Raw genomic sequence first — 18,471 nt, forward strand, 5'->3', positions numbered from 1 at the left:
AGGATGGCACTGTTTCATCACTTGAGTGTCAGCTGTGTATGGGTGTGTGACAAGGCCACAGGCAGCTTTTGCATTACATCAGGGACACAGTGATCACTGGCTGGTCTTCTCCTCCAATTCCCAACAGCCAGGGAAGTTGTCTTGCTCCAAGCCGACCAGCCACATGCATGTCCTTGCTGTCGCACAGAAGGACAGAGAACACAGGCTACTACTGTGTTTCTATGCAGAACAAGGGGAAATGTGTATCTGGGATGTGAACACAGGAACATCAAGTCTGTGAGCTCGCCACCTGTTAGTGACATGGGGATCTAGGCTAAGCTTGGCTCCGTCACCCTGCAGCCTCAGCCACTCATTAAGGACTTGGCATTCCCATCTTCTCACTGGGCATCTCATTCCTGGATGAACCGGCCATCCAATGGCAGGAAGAGCCAGAAAAGCCACACATCTTGCCTGAAGCAGAGATGGCTGCATTTCCTCTGTTCAATCCTGGGGCCACTTAGGAAATCCCCCAAAAAGGACCATTTACCTTGAAGGGCAGCAGGAGTGGGTGCAAGTGAGGTTGCCCATGACTCTGTGGTTAGGGGAGCTGAGGTCAGTGGTGGCCAGACCTCATGTGCATGCCCACAAAAGCCATGTCCAAGTACTTGTTCATCCCTTTTAGGGGTGGGCCTATATATGGGGCTACTATGTATGCCTATATAGGTACACTCTTTACCTTTAAAACATAGTTTTGTTAGACATCTGATGGCCAGACTCCCTAATCAAAAGGCCAGAGGCCCTAGGCCACCATATGCCCTAAAAGTCTGAGACAGAGACTCCAGCCAGGGCTGGCAGCACCTTGACCCCCTCCCCAACACACTGCTATAAATCCCACTGCACCAAGGGTCTGTCTAATCTTACTGTAAGTATTAAAACAGATTTCTCCATACAATAGAAGAGAATGAATGCTGCAAAAATTGAGAAAGGCTTTTCATTAAAAACAGAAAGAAAGAAAAAAGGCATATCCCGGAATCCACAAAAGATTGGGGTGGGGCTGTCTATTTTGGCATCTTTTTAGATGAATCATCTGTGGCTTGTTGTAAAACTGTTCAAATAAAATATAGTAGCATTTGGGCTTATGTTCACCCAATAAAAAGAAATAACCATAGGTCAAGACAGGCTGTCAAAAGATGTACGCCACCTTCTAAAGGAGGGGCAAATGTCTTACAACTCCAAGATGTCTTTATTTATTTCAAATTCCAATAGAGTGAATATGTTTTATCTAAATACTTTTTAGCACACAGCTGTAACATTGAATTGCTTTTTCTCAGAAATAGTTAAATACATCAATCTAGTTACAAATTCTAATATAAAGAGTACAAAATAGAGCATTATAAATTGTATTTTTAAAAAGAAACACAAACTCTATGGTCTTCTGCATCTTACCACCTCAAGGAATAACTGGTGAAGTTGGTGAAGAAACACTTGGCTTGGCGGTCACCTCACACAGGCACACAGGTCTCAGGGTTCTGCCGTTTGCACAGAAACCAGTGTCAAGAACCGCACAGCGCGGGAAAGCCTTGTCTGCGGGAGCCATTTTCTGTGTTTACTTTTCTTTTTGTCTTTCTCTTAGAGAATAGAAGTTGCTAAATTTATAACCATTAGACAACAAATCGCGTTCTGCAGGTGCTGGAGGGAGGAGGGGTCCTGTCTCCTGGAGAGCTGCACCCCGTTTGACCTAGAAGACACCCTCATCTGCCCAGTGTGTTGTCAACTCTCCTGGTCCCAAGGAGGTAAAGAGAGAAGCCAGAGGGCACCTGACAGGAGTGTGGCTCCAGTCCCAGTGCCTCCCAGAGAAGCCTGGATGTGTGCTCGGCGGCCAATCCAAGAAGGCACCCTACAGCCCATGTACGCCACCACTCTTATTTTCCCAGAGTGGCCTTGTGCTGCTTGGAACACCAGTGTCGTTCTGGGCTTAAAAAATAAATAAGTAAATATTGGGGAAACTTCTTAAAATATCTAATACTTTTCAGATCCAAAAAAGGCAAAGTCCACTTGACTTGGAAACTGTGAGGGAGAGGCTGAACCGCCCCCACCTGAGACTGGAGAGACAGCGGAAGTGTGGGCAGGTACAGTGGGCCACCCCCTAGAGGAGACAGTTAGCACCCACTGCTCACTCATTACTTGTAAATGTAAGTCTTCATTCTCTGAAATGTCTTGAGAAGCTCCTTATGTGTTACTTGTGTCTGAAGTGAGGAAGAAGTGTAAGAAAAGAGGGGTGAAAGGGAGAGAAGCAGGGAAGGGGGTGGGCGGGGCTGAGCTGGGTGCCAGGGAGCCCAGCAGGTCAGGGAGTGGGCGAGAGGACGGGCAGGGGGGACACACAGAGCAGCTGCGCTTAGACAACCAAACCCTTTATTGTCTAGTTACATTAGACGCGACACTGTAAAAGTCCCACTAGGAAACAAGGAGACAGCAGATTCGTAGAGGTAGTAGGAAGTCTGTAACAGTCAGAAGTGTGGAAATCATCAGTGGGTAGCAAGGGGGCGAACAAACCAAAACAGATTGGCTAAATAAATAAGAAAACACAAATCGTATTAAACACTGTGGTTGAGCTGACATACACAAATTAACAAACCAGTCCAACGGTGGTGGCCAGTGGGGACAAGGAGGCCATTCGTCCAGACCAGCACACAGCTGTCCCTGAAGGAGTGTGCACTGGGGGGGGGGGGGGTGTCTGGTGGCCTTGTGGCCACACGAAAACTGTATCTCTGTGCTTCGAGGGGCAGGTCACCCCGGGATTGGCTGACAACACTCGGCTGCAGGGACTGGGAGCCATCTTCTCCCGTCAGACCAGCTGGGAAGGAGACTCGCTTCACTGGAAGGCAGCCCACCCCCCACCCCCCAGCTCTCAGTGACAAGTGCAGCTTCAGACACAGTAAAAACACAGACGACACCTTTGTGTCCCTTTGTGTAGAGAATTTTTTTAATAACTAAAACAGAAATAGACAGGGCCAAATCACAGGCCCCTGCACATTCCTAACTGTCACCCTTACTTTCAGCCAAGAAAACAAAAAGCCAGAGAATGCAGAAACGATGGGGGAAATGTCAAAATGCTCGAACGTGAATCAACAGAAAGGTCCTCTGCTGCCTCAGGTGGGGGGAGAGGAATGTGTCTCCGCGACCTGCCTCAGAAGGAGCGATGCTCGCAAGCACTCTACATGGCAAGCCGTTCCCATCCACACCTGGTGCAGGAGTATTAGGAAAAAAATAAGTAAAAAAAAATATAATTATGTATATATACATATATATGTATATATGTATCTGCTAGCAGGTTAGCATTGCATTGTCTGCAAGTGTCGCAGTCACCTGAACGGTCAAGTAATTAAAACAGTAACAAGTAGAACCCAGAATCAAACATTAGCTAACAATAACAATAACAATAATAATAATAATAATAATATAATAATAATAATAATCCAACAGATCATTAGAACAGAAACCATACGCCAAGGTTCATGTGTACAGGTGTTTAAACAAGTCTTTGTATCAGAAGCCCCTTTCCTACAAAAACCGCACTGACCCATCACTGTGGTAAGTAAACCGTCGCTCTCACCAGTATTAAAGGTTAGGATAATTTCTGTACATGTAAAATTATTGCTTTTTTTTTTGAAAAATATATTTAGCATGCTCGTCTTAATCCATTTTCTGCCTTTACAAAATTTCACAATTAAAAAAAAACTAGTAAAGCTTTTGCAAAAAATTTCACAGAACGTTTCTCATTCAAGGCAGCAGTAACTTTTGATAATGCATAAAATCATATGTGCAAACATCTGGAACTTGCAGAAGGATCGCCATCACACACAGTGTCACAGCAATGGGAAAAGGAAAACGCTGCTACCTGCGGAATACAGTTCCGACTGTGCACGCTGCGTGGGCTCAGAACCCCTGCTAGGGCCTTCACCCCACCGCAGAAACGTGAACTCTCATGACGAAGGAAGAGGTATATATAAAGCCGTCCTCGCCCTCAGGCCTGGCGCCCCCACCGATCTGTGAACAGAGTCACTTGTCCAGTGGCGGTCCCCAGGCCCAGGGGGAAAGGCATCTATTTGCTGGGGTTCTGCAGGGGAAAGGCTGGGGTAGGGAGGAGAGAGAAGGCTCCAGAGCACTAGCACCCTAATGACCTAGGGCCCCCGGCCTGCTCAAGGACCCTTCTGCCATCACTAAAACAGGCCCAGACTGGGAGGATTCAGTGGCTTATCTGTTAAGACGTGTGGTCTTCTTGTGTGAGCAGTTTGCAGAATGTAGCCCTGTTACAAAAAAAGGTCCTGAGAAAAAACAAAGACGCCCGCTCTTCTTAGTGTTCGACTAATGTCTCTTTTCCAGAAGCAGATGTATGTGTGTGTGTGTGTGTGTGTGTTCCCATCTCTGCCGTGTTTCCTGTGTCAGAAGCAGCCCAAGGGCGGCAGCAGCGGCTCAGAGGGGGCGTGGCCAGACCTCTGAACCATGAGGATCTCATCACCCTGCCTCGCCAAGCCTCATCTCTGCGGCACCCTAACGCCACCCTCTGTCTTACCTGCTATGTTAAATACCCACTGAGGCGGGGAGAGGCAGCGGTCCAGACCCCTCCGCTCCCCACATTCTCCAGCAGCATCTGTCCTAAGCGCTGGAACTCCCTGTACAGTGTTCAGGGTTCACCCCATCCGGAACACACCAGTATCTTCTTTCCAGTGTCTCACGCCTGTCTTGAGTAATACCGATGCCTTGAGCTCCCACCGTGCCCGCCAATACCACTGCTAATCATGAGGAGACACAGGCCACGGGTGATGAGCACACACACGTGTGTGAAAGAACTACACGGAATTCTAGGCATAGCATCTTCACTGTCCCTAAATGTTCCCAAGGGAGGCATCTCCCTCAGCCTGCTCTAGCGCAGAGGTTCCCAGTCTGAGCTATCTGGTCAGGAGGCCATGGTCACCGCTGGGAGCCTTCCAGTCACCTGTGAGGCCACAGTCAACACCTTCACGGGGCTGAGCGCGGGAGGCGTGTCTCTAGGTCCCCTTTTGGAGGGGTCCCGCCGGCACAGTCCCTGGGGTAGTGTGGTCTCTCCCCTGCAAAAGAGAGAAAAAACAGGCAAGCTCAGTTGCCTTCCAATCCCAAGAGCATTTACACTATTAATTTTCTTAGCCAAGACCCAGGAACACAAGGTGCCCTTCTCCGAGCAACACAGCAGAGGTGATACAAGTCTCTGGTTTTAGGGCAGCTCCTTTTACCCCAGCATGGAGTACTTTGCTTTCACCTTGCTGCCTTCCACTAAGGCAGCTCTGGAAGACCATCCTCGGTGCTCACAAGGCGTCACTGGCTTCAGACAGCACCCAGCAATGGTGGGTTTGACTCTGAGAGGAGCTAAAACTCATCAAAGTGGGATGGGTGCAGGTTTGAAAAGCACGTATCTAAGGATCAGAGCAGCTCCCCAGGTGAGCAAAAGTCCCTCAGGGCGAGTGTGGAGGCCGCAAACAAAAGCGCACGGTGCTCACATCGATCCGGGTGAACCTGAGAGTGTGTCATAGCGGAGAAGCAGAAGACCCGTGCTTCAGGTCAGGTGAACAGAGACTTAAAGCATGCTGTTTGAACAATGCCATATTCCAGCCGAGGACAAAATGCATCTTTCCTGAGACCATTAACCTAGCTAAACACCTGAGGAAGTGAAACCAATCAACCACCTGAAATCAATATGCGCCCACAAACCACACAGCCATGGGAAACTCGACTCTCCGGCTGCGTCCATGGGAGCCCCAGGGACACACAGGAAGGGAAGCTGCTTGCATCATGAATGCAACGCTCCTCTTTAGTTAAATTTTCAGGAAAGTATTAAAGGCTGGTCTCACACACAATACCTACTGGTCAACACAGTGTAAATCAGAACGATTACTCAGAGAATGTCTGAGAGGCGAGGCACGCGCAGAGCTGCATACAGCGGCCGATCTCAAGCACAGTGAGCGGCAGGCATCATGGGAACAAACTCAGGTAGATGCCGAACATCCTGCTGTAGACCAGGAGAGGTGACTGACATCTCTGCACAGAAAGGGTGCATGGCAGAGATCTCAGTGGAAGGCCCGAGGAAGTGCGGCTCCCTGGGTACCAGTTCTAGGCATGCTCACAAAAGAACACAGGGCTTTGAGCTCCCACAAGAAATAAGAACTGCAGTTCTGGCTGTCTGGCCTGGACTGTCATTCATAAGTGCATGCTAATAAGGGTCTGGGACAAGGGAATCTGTGCGAGGCTAAGGAGCCAAGTACATGGAGTTGTGTGTATGTGGCGTCTACACAGACTGTTGTGCTACAGACCCCAGGCCACACCTACCTGTGTCTTGTATCTTTGTACAGGACACACAGACTATCCGTGAGGCAGGGCAGAGAGGACAGGATGGCCCTGCACCAGTAAAGTGCTGAAACCTCACCGCTCAGAAGGTATTTATCCCAGGTCTGCGAAGCCTGAAAATCTGGAACAAGGTATTTGCCATGATGTAGCCATAGATTGTTGCAGAAACTGGCATTTTCCCTTTGTTCTGGAGGAGGTGGGTCACGTGCCTCGTTCTGAAGAGACACTTTAGACCACTGACTCACCTGGACCACCGATGGGGGGACCACTACCACAGCATCCCTTGCAGGGATTCGACGGAATGCTCTAGACAAGGAGGAGGGAGCTACAGTAGCAATCTGAGATGCACAAGCTGCTTCCTCCTCTGAGGCAGCACAGCCGCAGCCTGGGAGCTGGCTTTGGGGACACGGGTTTCCCCTGTGACAGCTGTGTATTATGAGATGAAGTAGAGCCTCAACCATACCACTGCTGAGGTGTTTCCGTGTGCTCGGGCTGGACACTAACTACCAGGTGAGATAAATGTCCCCTCCCTTCTTTGTAGGACAGGGGCCAAACTATCCAGGCTGTGTGTCCTCAACATGCACACAAACCAAGAAGCTTCAAGATGCACACAAGAAAAGCCAGAGGAAGGCCTGTGGGTGCTGACCCCCAGCTGCCCGGCTGACCTCGGGGACCTTGGCCTTTGCCCAGGCGGCATTCAGTCAGCAGTGCCGTTTCGCTGAAGCCAGTAACCCGTTCACAGTGGTGGAATACCATACTTAGGGAAAACAGACGATTTCCTGAGGACACTTGCTCAGTTTTACAAATAAAAGCTTCAACTTGCATTAGCTATCAGATCTTGATGTCGAAAATCCACAAGCGCTGGTGAAAATGAGCGGAAGATGCAGGTTCTCAGGCCCACCCAGCCCACCTTCTGTCCTGTTCAACTGCACATCAAGAAAAGGATGCAGAGTGGGCTGGCTTTTTTTTTTTAACATTTTTTGTTAATTTGATTAATGGAATTATTTCTCCATCTTAACTACTTTAAACTAACATTTAGAATAATGAAGAATAAACCATTAATCATAGTCTCTAAATTCTGTAAATAAAAATACTGTATTTCATATAACAGCAAAATTCTAAGCTGGAAAGTGAGACCGATGAGGGGGGTTGATTTCAAAAGTTATTACAACTTCTTATTTTGAAATATTTTACTATATTTGTGTATTCGCAGAGTGTGTACACGTGGGCATGCACGCTATGGCGCATGTGTGGAAGCCAAAAGACAGTGAACAAGAGTAGGAGGGCTCCCTCCAGGCTTGGCGGCTCAGTCCTCAGGCTTGGCAGGCAGAACTTTACCCCTGAGCCATCTCACAGCTACTGTTGGAACCTACAACTGCTGGACAATGAAACAATGACTGAGCAGTTTCTCTGACATAGCAGACAGGGTTCACCATGCGCCAGTAACAACCACACTTCAGCAAATCATTTCAAAAGGAGCTGTTTTCTAAGGACACATGCTAAGCGTGGGCCTGACGCAGCATCAGTGAGTGAAGGAGGCCACGCCCCTGGGGATCTTGGTTGGGAAGACTGCCCATCCTTGTTTGAGGAGGAGCATCTTCCACAGAGAAGGGACAGCACCCTGTGACGCCATGTGACGCCCTGCCTGCCACCCATCAGAAGGCTCCACTCAGCAGCCTTGAAATGCCTCTTGTGGAAACGGCTCCTCATCTCAGTGGCCTATAGTGTCCTAAGTTTGTGTTTTTATCTTGTTTTTCACAATAATTGAGAAATAGCACGAAGTTCAGACGACAGGCTATGTGGCCATAGCTGCCTTCTGCAAACTCATGTCATAAACTAACCCGTAAGCTCCACAGCCCAGCCAAAAGCCTCTGACTTCCTGTTAGAGAGTATGGGCATCACAAAGGAGAGGTGGGTGACTTGGGACAGGCTACACAGGGCATGTACAGGAAACGGCCATCCTCAGGCACACCAGGAAATTAGCTCCCTGAGAGATGAGAGTGTTAAACCAGTCACCTTGGGGATCTGCCAGGCCCCATGCTGGCTCAGACACATCACCAGAAAACTCAGCATCCTGTGATTTTCTATATCTGATATGGGAAACTGAAATGTTGACATGCAAAATCAGTGTGCATTAGTAACTTCTCCAGCAGCAATGTCAAAATACCAGACCAGGCAACTTAGGGAAGGAAGGGACTCTCGGCTCATCGTTCAGGCCCGTCTGTGCTGACGGGAGCCATGATATCAGAGCTGCAGCAGCTGTTACGTGGAGTCATCAGTCAGGAAGCAAACAGGGGAGAGAAGTGCCCGGATGGGACATGGCCACCCACAGCTGGTGCTGTCTTCCCCCCACAGCCAGCCTCATCTGCAAACCCCCCCACAGGCAGCCCAAAGCTTGGTCTGCTGGATGATTCTAGAGCCTCTGACAGGTGCGCAGTGGCTGTCCATACAAAACCTCAGGGCACCAACTGGCAACAAGAGCTCCTGGGAAACCCATGTTGGCGAGACACAGTTCTGGATTCTGCCCCCTCGAACAAATAAGTAGCAACTAGTCTCTCAAGCAAAGCAAAATTGGGACACACAAACCCATTGGCACCTCCTGAAGAGGCTGTGTGAAGAGAAGACCAGAAGCCCACAGGCTTTTCCCCAGCACAACCACCGACAGTGCCTCATGGGAAAGTCCACACAGAGTGACAAGCAGTACGCACTGCTTGAGAGTTCAGAGTGTGTGGCAACAGCGACTCCCTCACGGTGTGTGTCTCCCACGCTAGGGGTGGGGTGCCACCACTGCCCAAGAGAGGAAACACACACCAACAAGGGGAGTCCTCTCCTGCACACTCTGCACCCTGATAATTAACGTAGTCACATTTAGAGCAGAATGGACAAGTTGGACGCTGATAGCTATTAAACACAGAGATTGTGCCTTTTTCCCTCCAAGTCACTTGATGCCGGTACTGCTAAGAAGGTTCTTGATGACATAGATTGGCTCTGGGAGAGGATTCACCCTGTTACCCCACCCAGGCCAGGGCAGGGAAGAACCCCGGGCCCTCAAAGCCTTCTCTTCCCTCCTATGAATATTAACAGCTGACTCGAGGAAAGCTCTTTGATAGGCACTAATAATGACATCAACTAGTTCTGCATTAACACGTACAAGAACCAGGAGGAAGAACATGTCTAATGGCCCAGCCTAAAATAGATGTGTTCTCTGACACATTCTTTAAGATCCTTACAGTTCCAAACTATGGTAACAGAGATGGAATGCCGATAAAGACCCAGAACATTCTATAATAAATCAACAAAAGCTACTTTTCCAGGTAAGGGAGGACAAAGGGACCACCGGGAGCATAACCTTAAAAATGGAATTAAGCCAACTAGCTAGTATGCACGAAGGATGAGGCAGGAAGGGGTTAAACTCCAGGGCCTGAGCCACTCACTCTGTCCTTCTAGACAAAAGAGAGTTGGCCTCCTGAGACCTTGTGGCAAAGCAAACGGCATGCCTTGGGGCTGGATCCACTCTGGCAAGCTGTCAGTACCAGGTGGCCACGAGCTGGCAGTAGAGGGACAGCAGCCATAAGCAGAGCAAACAGCACTGCGTTCAGAGGCAGAGATCACGCGAGCATCTCCTCTGACAGAGGCACTACACCCAGTGCACATAAAGGTGACTCGGGACAATCTAGCCTGCAATCTTAGTGGCTGCTGCCTTCAGGTTCCCTGTTCCCACGTAAGGAAAGCATGGGAGCAGGCTGGAGAATCAGTCACAGCAAGCTGGGTCCTGCTCTACCTCACACTTAGCAACAGTGGGCCTCTGGTGGCTTTGGAGGTCACCTGTGAGCAGGAGAGCCTAGGAGTCACTGGATGTGTGATACCCAAATGCAATCCTCTAGTCACAACACCCTCCCTGTCACTTGGTCCCATGCTTACCTCACCTGACTCTTCTGTAGCCAGTGGCCTGTATGTCGATAAAGAGGCCAGCACTAAGCGGATGTAGGAGCAGGCCATGTGCTGGGGACCTTTCTATTCAGTATTCGGGAGAGACTATATTCATTTCAAAACCTGTCTCCCTATCACAAAGGAACTGCTTTGTATGTGTAAGGCATGGGTTTTACTGAAATATGCTAAAACAATCCTTGAAAGTTCCATGATGTCTCACTGTAGGCCATAATCCTGTCACTACAGGACACAGGACACTTTGGGGCCAGGCACACAGACACGAATCCAACTAGCCAGATGGGGCTTGGGCAAAGGGGAGAGTCGCTGCAGCTGTGGGCTGTCCTGGGGTAGCAGATAACCAGAGCGATAGAAAGAGACTAAGATGGAGGTGGGGGTAGAGTGGGGCAGGAGGCCACCGACACCACAGGCCGTCAGCATCGACCAACAGTAACGCAACCTTGAGCACCTGTGCTGTCCCTCAGAGCCTCACTATAAACAAAGCACGGCACAGGGTTGCTACATCCATGCACACCCAATGACACCTGTGCGGTAGCCCTCCTTTCACACGAGAGGTGTGAGAGGCCAGTACACAGGTGTGCCAGTGCCCTGAAACATAAGGTTTGACAGGCATCTTTATGGAGGAATCCAAAAGTTGTGCTCTTAAAGGAGGCAAGATGGGACTCAGACCCAGACACCCAGGAAAATACCTAAGAACTTCTAAAGGTTTTCATCACTGCTAGTCACTGCCGGCTCCCTCCTTCCTAGCACCGGCTGTCAGTCTGCAGCAGCTGACAGCTATGTGGCCTCCTGTTCTCTGGTCACCGCAGACAGTCCTGGCTGGTAGGTTCCATGGAACACTTCCACCGCCCACATCACACACAAGCGCAATGAAGAGCCCCGTGTCCCAGCTCTCTGCAGACACCACACTGACACTCAGACATGCAGCAGCACAGGACATACTTGTTTGGGGGCATCCGTGGAGGCTGTGTGAACTTCAGAACCTCGTGGACCGTCACACTCAAACACCGCTGTGGGAAAAAAGGGTCAGTTAGCAAAGGGCTGGTGAGATCGCCGAGTGCAAATCAGAGAGGCCCTTGGGACGGAGGCCTTCTGCAGAAACACAGCAGCGACTAGCATTTACAGTGAAGACCCTCGATGACGGACGCCTGGGGCCACCGCCATCCCTAATTCAGACTCCACACTGGAGAGCAGCACTGACCACCAGCGCGTGCCTAAAGGGACCTGTTTCCTGCTCTGATGAGCACTTGGCCTGTGTCCTGGGCAGACTTACACTCCGGACAGTGCAGCCAGTGTACCCAGCTCCCTGCCTGCTCCATCATCACACACAGGTAGCCCATGCGCACCCAAGGACAGATTTACACCGAGGGCTGGAAGTGCTTCAGGAAACCACTGGCCAAACAAGGGGGCCTGGTACATAGCCACAGACTGGCTCTACCCATCAAAAAGGAAGTCACCAAGCTTTGGGTTAGAAGAACTTCCTGGCTGTCATCGGTGGTGGTGGTGGCACCGTAACTCGTTAGCATAATGACTTCTGAAGGTCTACTCCCCTTAAAGGGAGCATATGCAAACATGCTTTCTCAAACTAAACTACATGGCACACGGATGCAAAGAATAAAAATTTTAAAAACGCTGAACTCTAAATATGCCCACTGCGACCATAAGTGTTAGTCAATCTCACACACCTAGAGTCACCTGGAAGAGAGAACCTCACTGAGGAAATGCCCAGGTAAGACAGGCCTGTGGACAAGTCTGTCCAGCAGTATCTGGGCCCAAGTCCACTGTGGGCAGCACCAACCCCCACAGTTGATACTGGGCTGTGTAAGCAACCTAAGCAAGCATAAGCCTGAGAGAAAGTGAGCCAGAAAGCCAGCCAGTGAGGCACACTCCTCCGTGGTGTCTGCCCTGGCCTCCTGCCCTGACTGCCCTTAGTGATGGGCCACAGCCTAGAAGTAGATGCCAAAAAACTCTTTCCTCTCCAAGTCGCTTTTGGTCATGGCATTTGTCACGATACCTGAAAACACCCTCCACCCCAACACACACACACACACACACACACACACACACACACACACACACACACACAATTGGCACTGGCCAGTCACACGGCACAGGGCTGTGATACCTGTGTGTGCCCGAAGATGGGCCCTGAGTTGACTGGGCTGGTGGAAACTCTTGCCGCACTCCACACAGACAAAGTCTCCCTGGCGGGCCTGTGTCCGCGGTGTCCCTGTTAGTGATGCAATATAACACGGAGATGGAGAGGAAAGCGGGAAGGGGAGGGAGAGAGGAAGATAATATTAGTCTATCTGACGTATCAACGTGAGAAGCCACCTCTGGGCCCTGGTGACAACTGCCAGCCTTGTCCTGGCTCAGCAGACAGGCCAGGCACACACAAGAGTGCAAGGAGTTACACAAATGCTCCAGAGGGTGGCGTTGCTCGACTGTGAGGTGGGCAGGTAGTTCCAAGCAGCTGGATGCACCACGCAGAAGTCACCTGGCTCCATGAAGCAACATAATAAACAAATGAGAGTGACACCAGTGTGACTTCGCCCAGAGCCACTGTGCTCACAACCACAATCGCAGGGGACGGAAACAGGGAGACGGACATCAGCAGCCACCCCAGCTCTGGCCTCTTACCTATCTGCCTCTAGCACAGCAGACACATGGAGCCTTGACCTCCAGCAAGCAGCAGGCTGTAGCCCCCAAGTCAGGCCACGCCACCAGCAAGGCAGACAGGGCCAACAGGCACCTTTCTACTGGTGCTGGGCTTCGCCCAGAGCAAGGAGTATCACGTGACTTTGCAGGAAATGGATACAGAAGCTTTTGGCCACCGTGGTTCCTTTTCGCTTCTCCTGTAGTACCGGCTGCAAGAACCTTCCCTACTGTGCGGCCTGCAGTTGACGGGCCTGAAGCCACTTCTGTAGCCACACTCCCCCGCCTGGCTGCTGACATTCCCACCATGTCACAGGGGGCACTTCAGCAAGCGGAAAGGATGACAAGATCCCGTCAGCAGGGACTGCCGCCTAGGTTCTCAAACTCAATGGGTAGAAACTGCATAAAAGCCACATCACGCTCCTTATTGGGCAGATGAGGACGCGTCTGCACTGCGAGGCCCTGAGGTCTAGGGCCGTCCTTTCCCCTCACACTTATACACACAGAGAACACCAGGAGTTAAGGAGAAGCCACTGTGTGATGCTGACAGGTTAGTGCCCATGGTGGGAGGCGAGGAAAGATCACAGGTCCTGAGTGAGCAGCACGTGGCCCCATGGCCTCTTTCTAACACCTGTTTTGGACAGTGCTTTTCTAGATGCAGCCCTACAAGTACAGGGAAGGAAAGCAAAACTACGTCCAGACTGCACCAAGCCAAACCATGGGAAAGCAATCCACGAGGTGACCAGGCCAGCTACAGAAGGGAATATGTGCGGCCCACACCTCCACCAGGCAGGCACTTCTGAGCACGGAGGGTCCTGGCGCCAGCAGACCTTGGCTGCCCAGTTAGCTCCCTTGGATTCTGCAGGCTTCGTGCAGCACCTTTCACTTCAGCCAAGTGGCTGACAGGAGCCCTGTGGGGAGCCATGCTGCTCTCTAGGAGTGGCTCAAGCTGGAAAGTGGCCTTGTCCTCTTCAGTTTCTACGGAGCTGAATGCCTAAGAACCTTCTGCTCAGTCCTTCTCGAACTTTCACAGGCATATTTCTTCATCCAATCATACAGAGACACCAAGTGATGACAACCAACAGTGCTAAGAGCTGCCCTACCACAGCCCCCACCTCTAAGTCACCAGAGCTGCCCTACCACAGCCCCTACCTCTAAGTCACCAGCAATCTTCCTCTGCTGTTGTCTGCTTTCCATCCAAGCACTGGTACGCATTAACTGCACTAACACACACAGCCCCACACACTCCACCAGCACTTTCATTTTACTTTTTAAGAAAGGACACTTGCTCATTACAGCCATGACACCACGCCCAGGCTGCTGGAAAATTCTGAGTTACTCAAAAATGTCTCCTATTTGAATGGAAGATGGCCTTGGGAGCAAACAGCTCCAACATGCTTTCCACGAACCTCCAGGTGTGGGAGACAGCAGTCTGTGCAGTGAGGAAACGGCTCTGGCCACGCGCAGAGACACGCAGCCGGCTGTCTCTCATCATTACCTTGTGATGTGCAATGTGAAAGGAGAAAGAACAGCCAGAAGGTTACAATGACATCTGTGGCTCTCATATCCTTAGTAGATACAATTTTTTTCATGTTCCAATAAGGAAGCACATGCTTATTATTTTATCTAGAATTATCTCATTTCCCTGTCTGAAGTCTGTATTGCCATGTAATACAGGAAGGTCAGCCTGGGGCACTGTGACTTTTTATTACTACATATTAACGAACGGCTATGTGACACCCTGTATTTTCACACTCTGAAGTCACTCTGTAGGCAGACACTGAACACCGAACACCATGGGTTTATTCTGAGAGATTGAGTCCAGGCCCCTAAGGCAACAGTAGTTGCTCTTCCTTGCTCTGCAGGAGACTTGGGGGTTCCACAACTCACCCTACAGAAGCATCATCCGGACTAGCCAAAATCAACAGCTACTGCCCAGACACACAGGACAGAGCAAGCCAGAAGGGACAGGGGTGGGGGGCTCTCAGCGCAGGCTACTTCCTCACTGTGGCGAGCCTGTCTCCTCCAGCTCAAAGTTCTAGGAAAGCACGTTGGAGCTGTTTGCTCCCAAGGCCGTCTTCCATTCAAATAGGAGATGTTTTTGAGTAACTCAGAATTTTCCAGCAGCCTGGGTGTGGTATCACTGGCTGCCTAGCTCACCGAGATACACATTGGCAGGTCAAGAGTCATACATATGCCAGAGGCCACCCGTGGGAGACTAGTTTAAATACTGGGTCTGGGTCAGTCGGTAAAACATGGTGTCAACATCTAGGTCAGCTGCCAAAGGTCAGGACAGCAGAGAGAAGAGCTGCTGGTACCTAAGGAGCCATAGCAGGTGGTTTTCCCATCATGGGTTCCAAGAAGACAGTCACCAGGGGAATGGGGGACAGCGTCCCACCCACAGGCAGCCACACTGGCACCTCCCATGACAGGGGCAGTCTTCAGACAGCAATCACAGGACTACAGGGCCCGGGACCACTCACACAGCTAAAACTGAGACAGAAAAGGGGGATACCTCACCACTCACAGACACACCCCAAATCAAGTAAGAACCTATGAGCTCAGCAGAAATCCACAGCCACAGGGCAAGGGACTGCCAACTGGGGTCCCCACAGGTGGCACAGCCCAGCAGCACATCTATAAGTCCTTCCAATGTCCTAGATCTGAGGTACTAGATTCAAAAACAGCTGCCTAAAGGAGCAGCAGCTTCGAGAAGCTGTGGGCCTGTGGCCAGCAAGCCTACTACTCAGGAGGAGAGTTGGGGCCACCAGGAATAAACTGAGAGTGGAGCGGATTGAGGTTTGTTTGGTTTTGGTTCTTTGTTTTGACACAGGGCCCCCACCTGTACACCGAGGCTGTCCTGAATTTACAATCTTCCTGTCTCTCTTGTTAAGACTTTTTTTAATAGGCTCCAAACTTCCCTGGTGTTACACCTGTTTACGTTCAAAAGCAGAGCCACTGTACAGGATCACTGTATCTGAGTCATAGCCAACTGGCTGGGAAGTTGGCTAAAGAGCTCATGAATGCTACTGGCTGCAGAAACGCCAAACATCCCTGTAAAACCGCTCCAGAACTGAAAATCTCACTCACGCTCAGATCATGGACAAACGTACTAAAATCGGCACCACCACCCCCGCCACCCCCACCTCCAGACTGTGGTGAAAAGTTCACATGAAATAGAAATGAATTTTGTCTTTACACTTGGGCCTCATTCTCACGATGCTATGTACAGGTAACTACTCCAAAATCTCGAAAGATCCAAAATGCTCCTGGCCTCAAGCACATGGGAACCTTGACCAGAGCTGCTCTTAGTCAGTGACACAGGAGGAGGAATGAAAACGCCATTAGGTATTGTTTGAGGAGTCAGAGGGCAGTTTGGCCTTCAGTCTTTATGCATGCATCCACTTCCTGCTGGAAGACCCTGCCTGCCCGCAGGGTACTGCTCAGGTGGCTTTTATATTACCTATACACAAACTTAATAAGCACGTCAAATGGACATTTCTCCTTTGGGAAACAAGCACAGTGGATGGGTACCAATGTTTTGCTTAAAGTGACAACATGAGGTGTGGCCAGGCCTGCCTGCTCCGGCCAAGTTGCAGTACAGAGTGAACAAGTGGGCTTCAAATTTAGTGTCTACAAGAAGAGGCAGCAGCTCCCCGGTGTCTGCCTTGAAGACTCAGGCAGGAAGGTCTGCATACCCATGACCTCAGAGCAGCCAGGGAGGAGGGAGCCCACCACCCTTCTTACCTCTGTGCTCAGGCCCAGGGCTGCTGACACCCCAGCCCGGGTAGAGTGTGGCGAAGTCCTTTGGAATGTACGTCTTAAAGATACTGAGGATGTCCATGCGCTTCTCCTGCCCCTCAGCTGCCGGCTCCGACTTGATGGAGTGTAAGGTGGGGGATGCGCCAGGTGGAGCCTGAGAGGCCACATCCCCTCTGGACCCCGCTGCACAGGTGGCTAGTGTTCTCAGCTCCTGGGCTGCCTTCGTGGGGGCTTCTCGGGGAGGTAGAGGAGAGCCTCCTTCACCTTTCACAGGAGGCTGACCCTGAGGCTGAGGGCTGAATTTGGCTTTGAGAGAGTCTGGGGCACTGTGCTTATTCGGAGGGGCAAAGCCAGCACCCACCGCAGGGACCCCGAGTTTCTCCGAGGGCTTGCTATTGGCTGAGGGCTGGGCACCAACACGGGTTATGACCGAGGGTGTGGGGGTGGCACTTCTGCTGAGACCCCCGCCGCCTGGGGAAGGTGCCAACTTGGAGCTGGCTTCCTGTTTGGGTTTGGCCAGGGGTCCCTGCACTGTAGCACTGGAAGGCTCCTGGCCATGGCCAGCTCTGGTCTGTCGATATCCATCGGGGCCAGAGGCCCACAGAGCACAGGGGCCCCCAGAATGGCTCTCCTTATTCTTAGGCATGCTAGCGGCTTTTGTGGTCACCCCAAGGGGAGAAGGGTTGCTCTTTGACCCTGGTACCCCACCTGGCACCTGAGTGCGGGTAAAGCGAGCAAGGAGCAGGGGCTGGCACTCTTTGCCCCCAAGAGCAGGCGGGGGGCCTGTGCGCCCACTGCGAGCAAGGAAAACCAGGCTGCTGCGGATGCTCCTATGGCCGTTAGGCTGAGTCCAAGGAGGTGCCACAGAGCTGCAGCTGACCCTGTGCCAGATGCGCTTGTGCATCCACAGGACCTCGGGGTAGTAGGTCTTGTGGTTACAGTAAGGACACGGGTGAATGACCAGGGCCGCCTGCGGGGAGCACACTTCCTTGCTGCTGGGGTCGTCCCGGCTCGACCTCATGCTCAAGTCCAGCGGGACCAGGTCAGGAGCGGATGCCCGCTTTCCTGCCCCGCCGTGCTCCTTGTGCAAAGCAGACAGCTTTTCTTGTGAGTGCCCAGCCTGGCCGTCCAAGGTGAGCTGCAGGCTGGTCATTTCCATGCTCGGAGGGAAATCGACCCGGTCAACAGTGCTGGGCACCTCCTGCTTGGGGTGAAATGCTGGCATCTTTAAGTCAAGAAAAAATCTATGCTGCTCGGAACCCTTGGCCGTCTCTCTGAAGCTGCTTTCGAGCACAGACACGGACGGCGTGGCAATCCCCACCTTGGGCTCGATGAGGTCTTTCTCTGGCAGGTTATTTCCAAGTTTGTGACTCTGGTCTCCGTTGGAGAGCACGGTGGGTGCCACCTCTCCTGAAGAGCAGCAGTGACGTGGCTGGGCCCCTGCAGGATGCAAAATGTAAAAGGGGACATTAACCACTTCTTGTCAGTGCAGAGCGAGATACAGGGAGAACAGCTAGACAAGCATCCCAGGGCACGCCTGCCTCACGTCAGGCCCAGGGCTTAGCATTACAAGAAGGATGTGCTGGGACCCGGTTTACTCTCAACGCATCTGTCAGGAATGCACCACACGGACAGAGGTAGTACTGCACTAGGCAGGTGTCAGTTTTCAGTCAACTAAAATAACCCAAACGATGGGCGAAGAAATCGTACTATCTTGCTACACGTAACTACACCACTACTGATTAAAGA

The 18,471-nt window shown here is 51.2% G+C and overlaps 1 protein-coding gene across 11 annotated transcripts in view; it reads right to left on the reverse strand.

Annotated features, from left to right (window-relative positions):
* Nucleotides 1-1,203: 1,203 nt before the first annotated feature.
* Nucleotides 1,204-18,471, reverse strand: part of ZNF516 (zinc finger protein 516) — a 114,611-nt gene continuing 97,343 nt past the window's right edge. For 9 of the 11 annotated variants that reach the window (XM_084779381.1, XM_084779382.1, XM_084779377.1 and 6 more), the window contains exons 3-6: nucleotides 16,708-18,162; nucleotides 12,431-12,535; nucleotides 11,248-11,315; nucleotides 1,204-5,087 (exon numbers count right to left, since the gene is read on the reverse strand). In XM_084779381.1, the coding sequence (XP_084635507.1) occupies nucleotides 5,028-5,087; nucleotides 11,248-11,315; nucleotides 12,431-12,535; nucleotides 16,708-18,162 (1,688 nt within the window). In that variant the 3' untranslated portion in view covers nucleotides 1,204-5,027. The remainder of the gene's footprint in view (nucleotides 5,088-11,247; nucleotides 11,316-12,430; nucleotides 12,536-16,707; nucleotides 18,163-18,471) is intronic. The other 2 variants (XM_084779375.1, XM_084779376.1) reach the window with 2 other exon arrangements.

Source organism: Acomys minous (genome assembly GCF_964271855.1).
Source record: "Acomys minous genome assembly, chromosome: 4".
Taxonomy (NCBI): Eukaryota; Metazoa; Chordata; class Mammalia; order Rodentia; family Muridae; genus Acomys; species Acomys minous.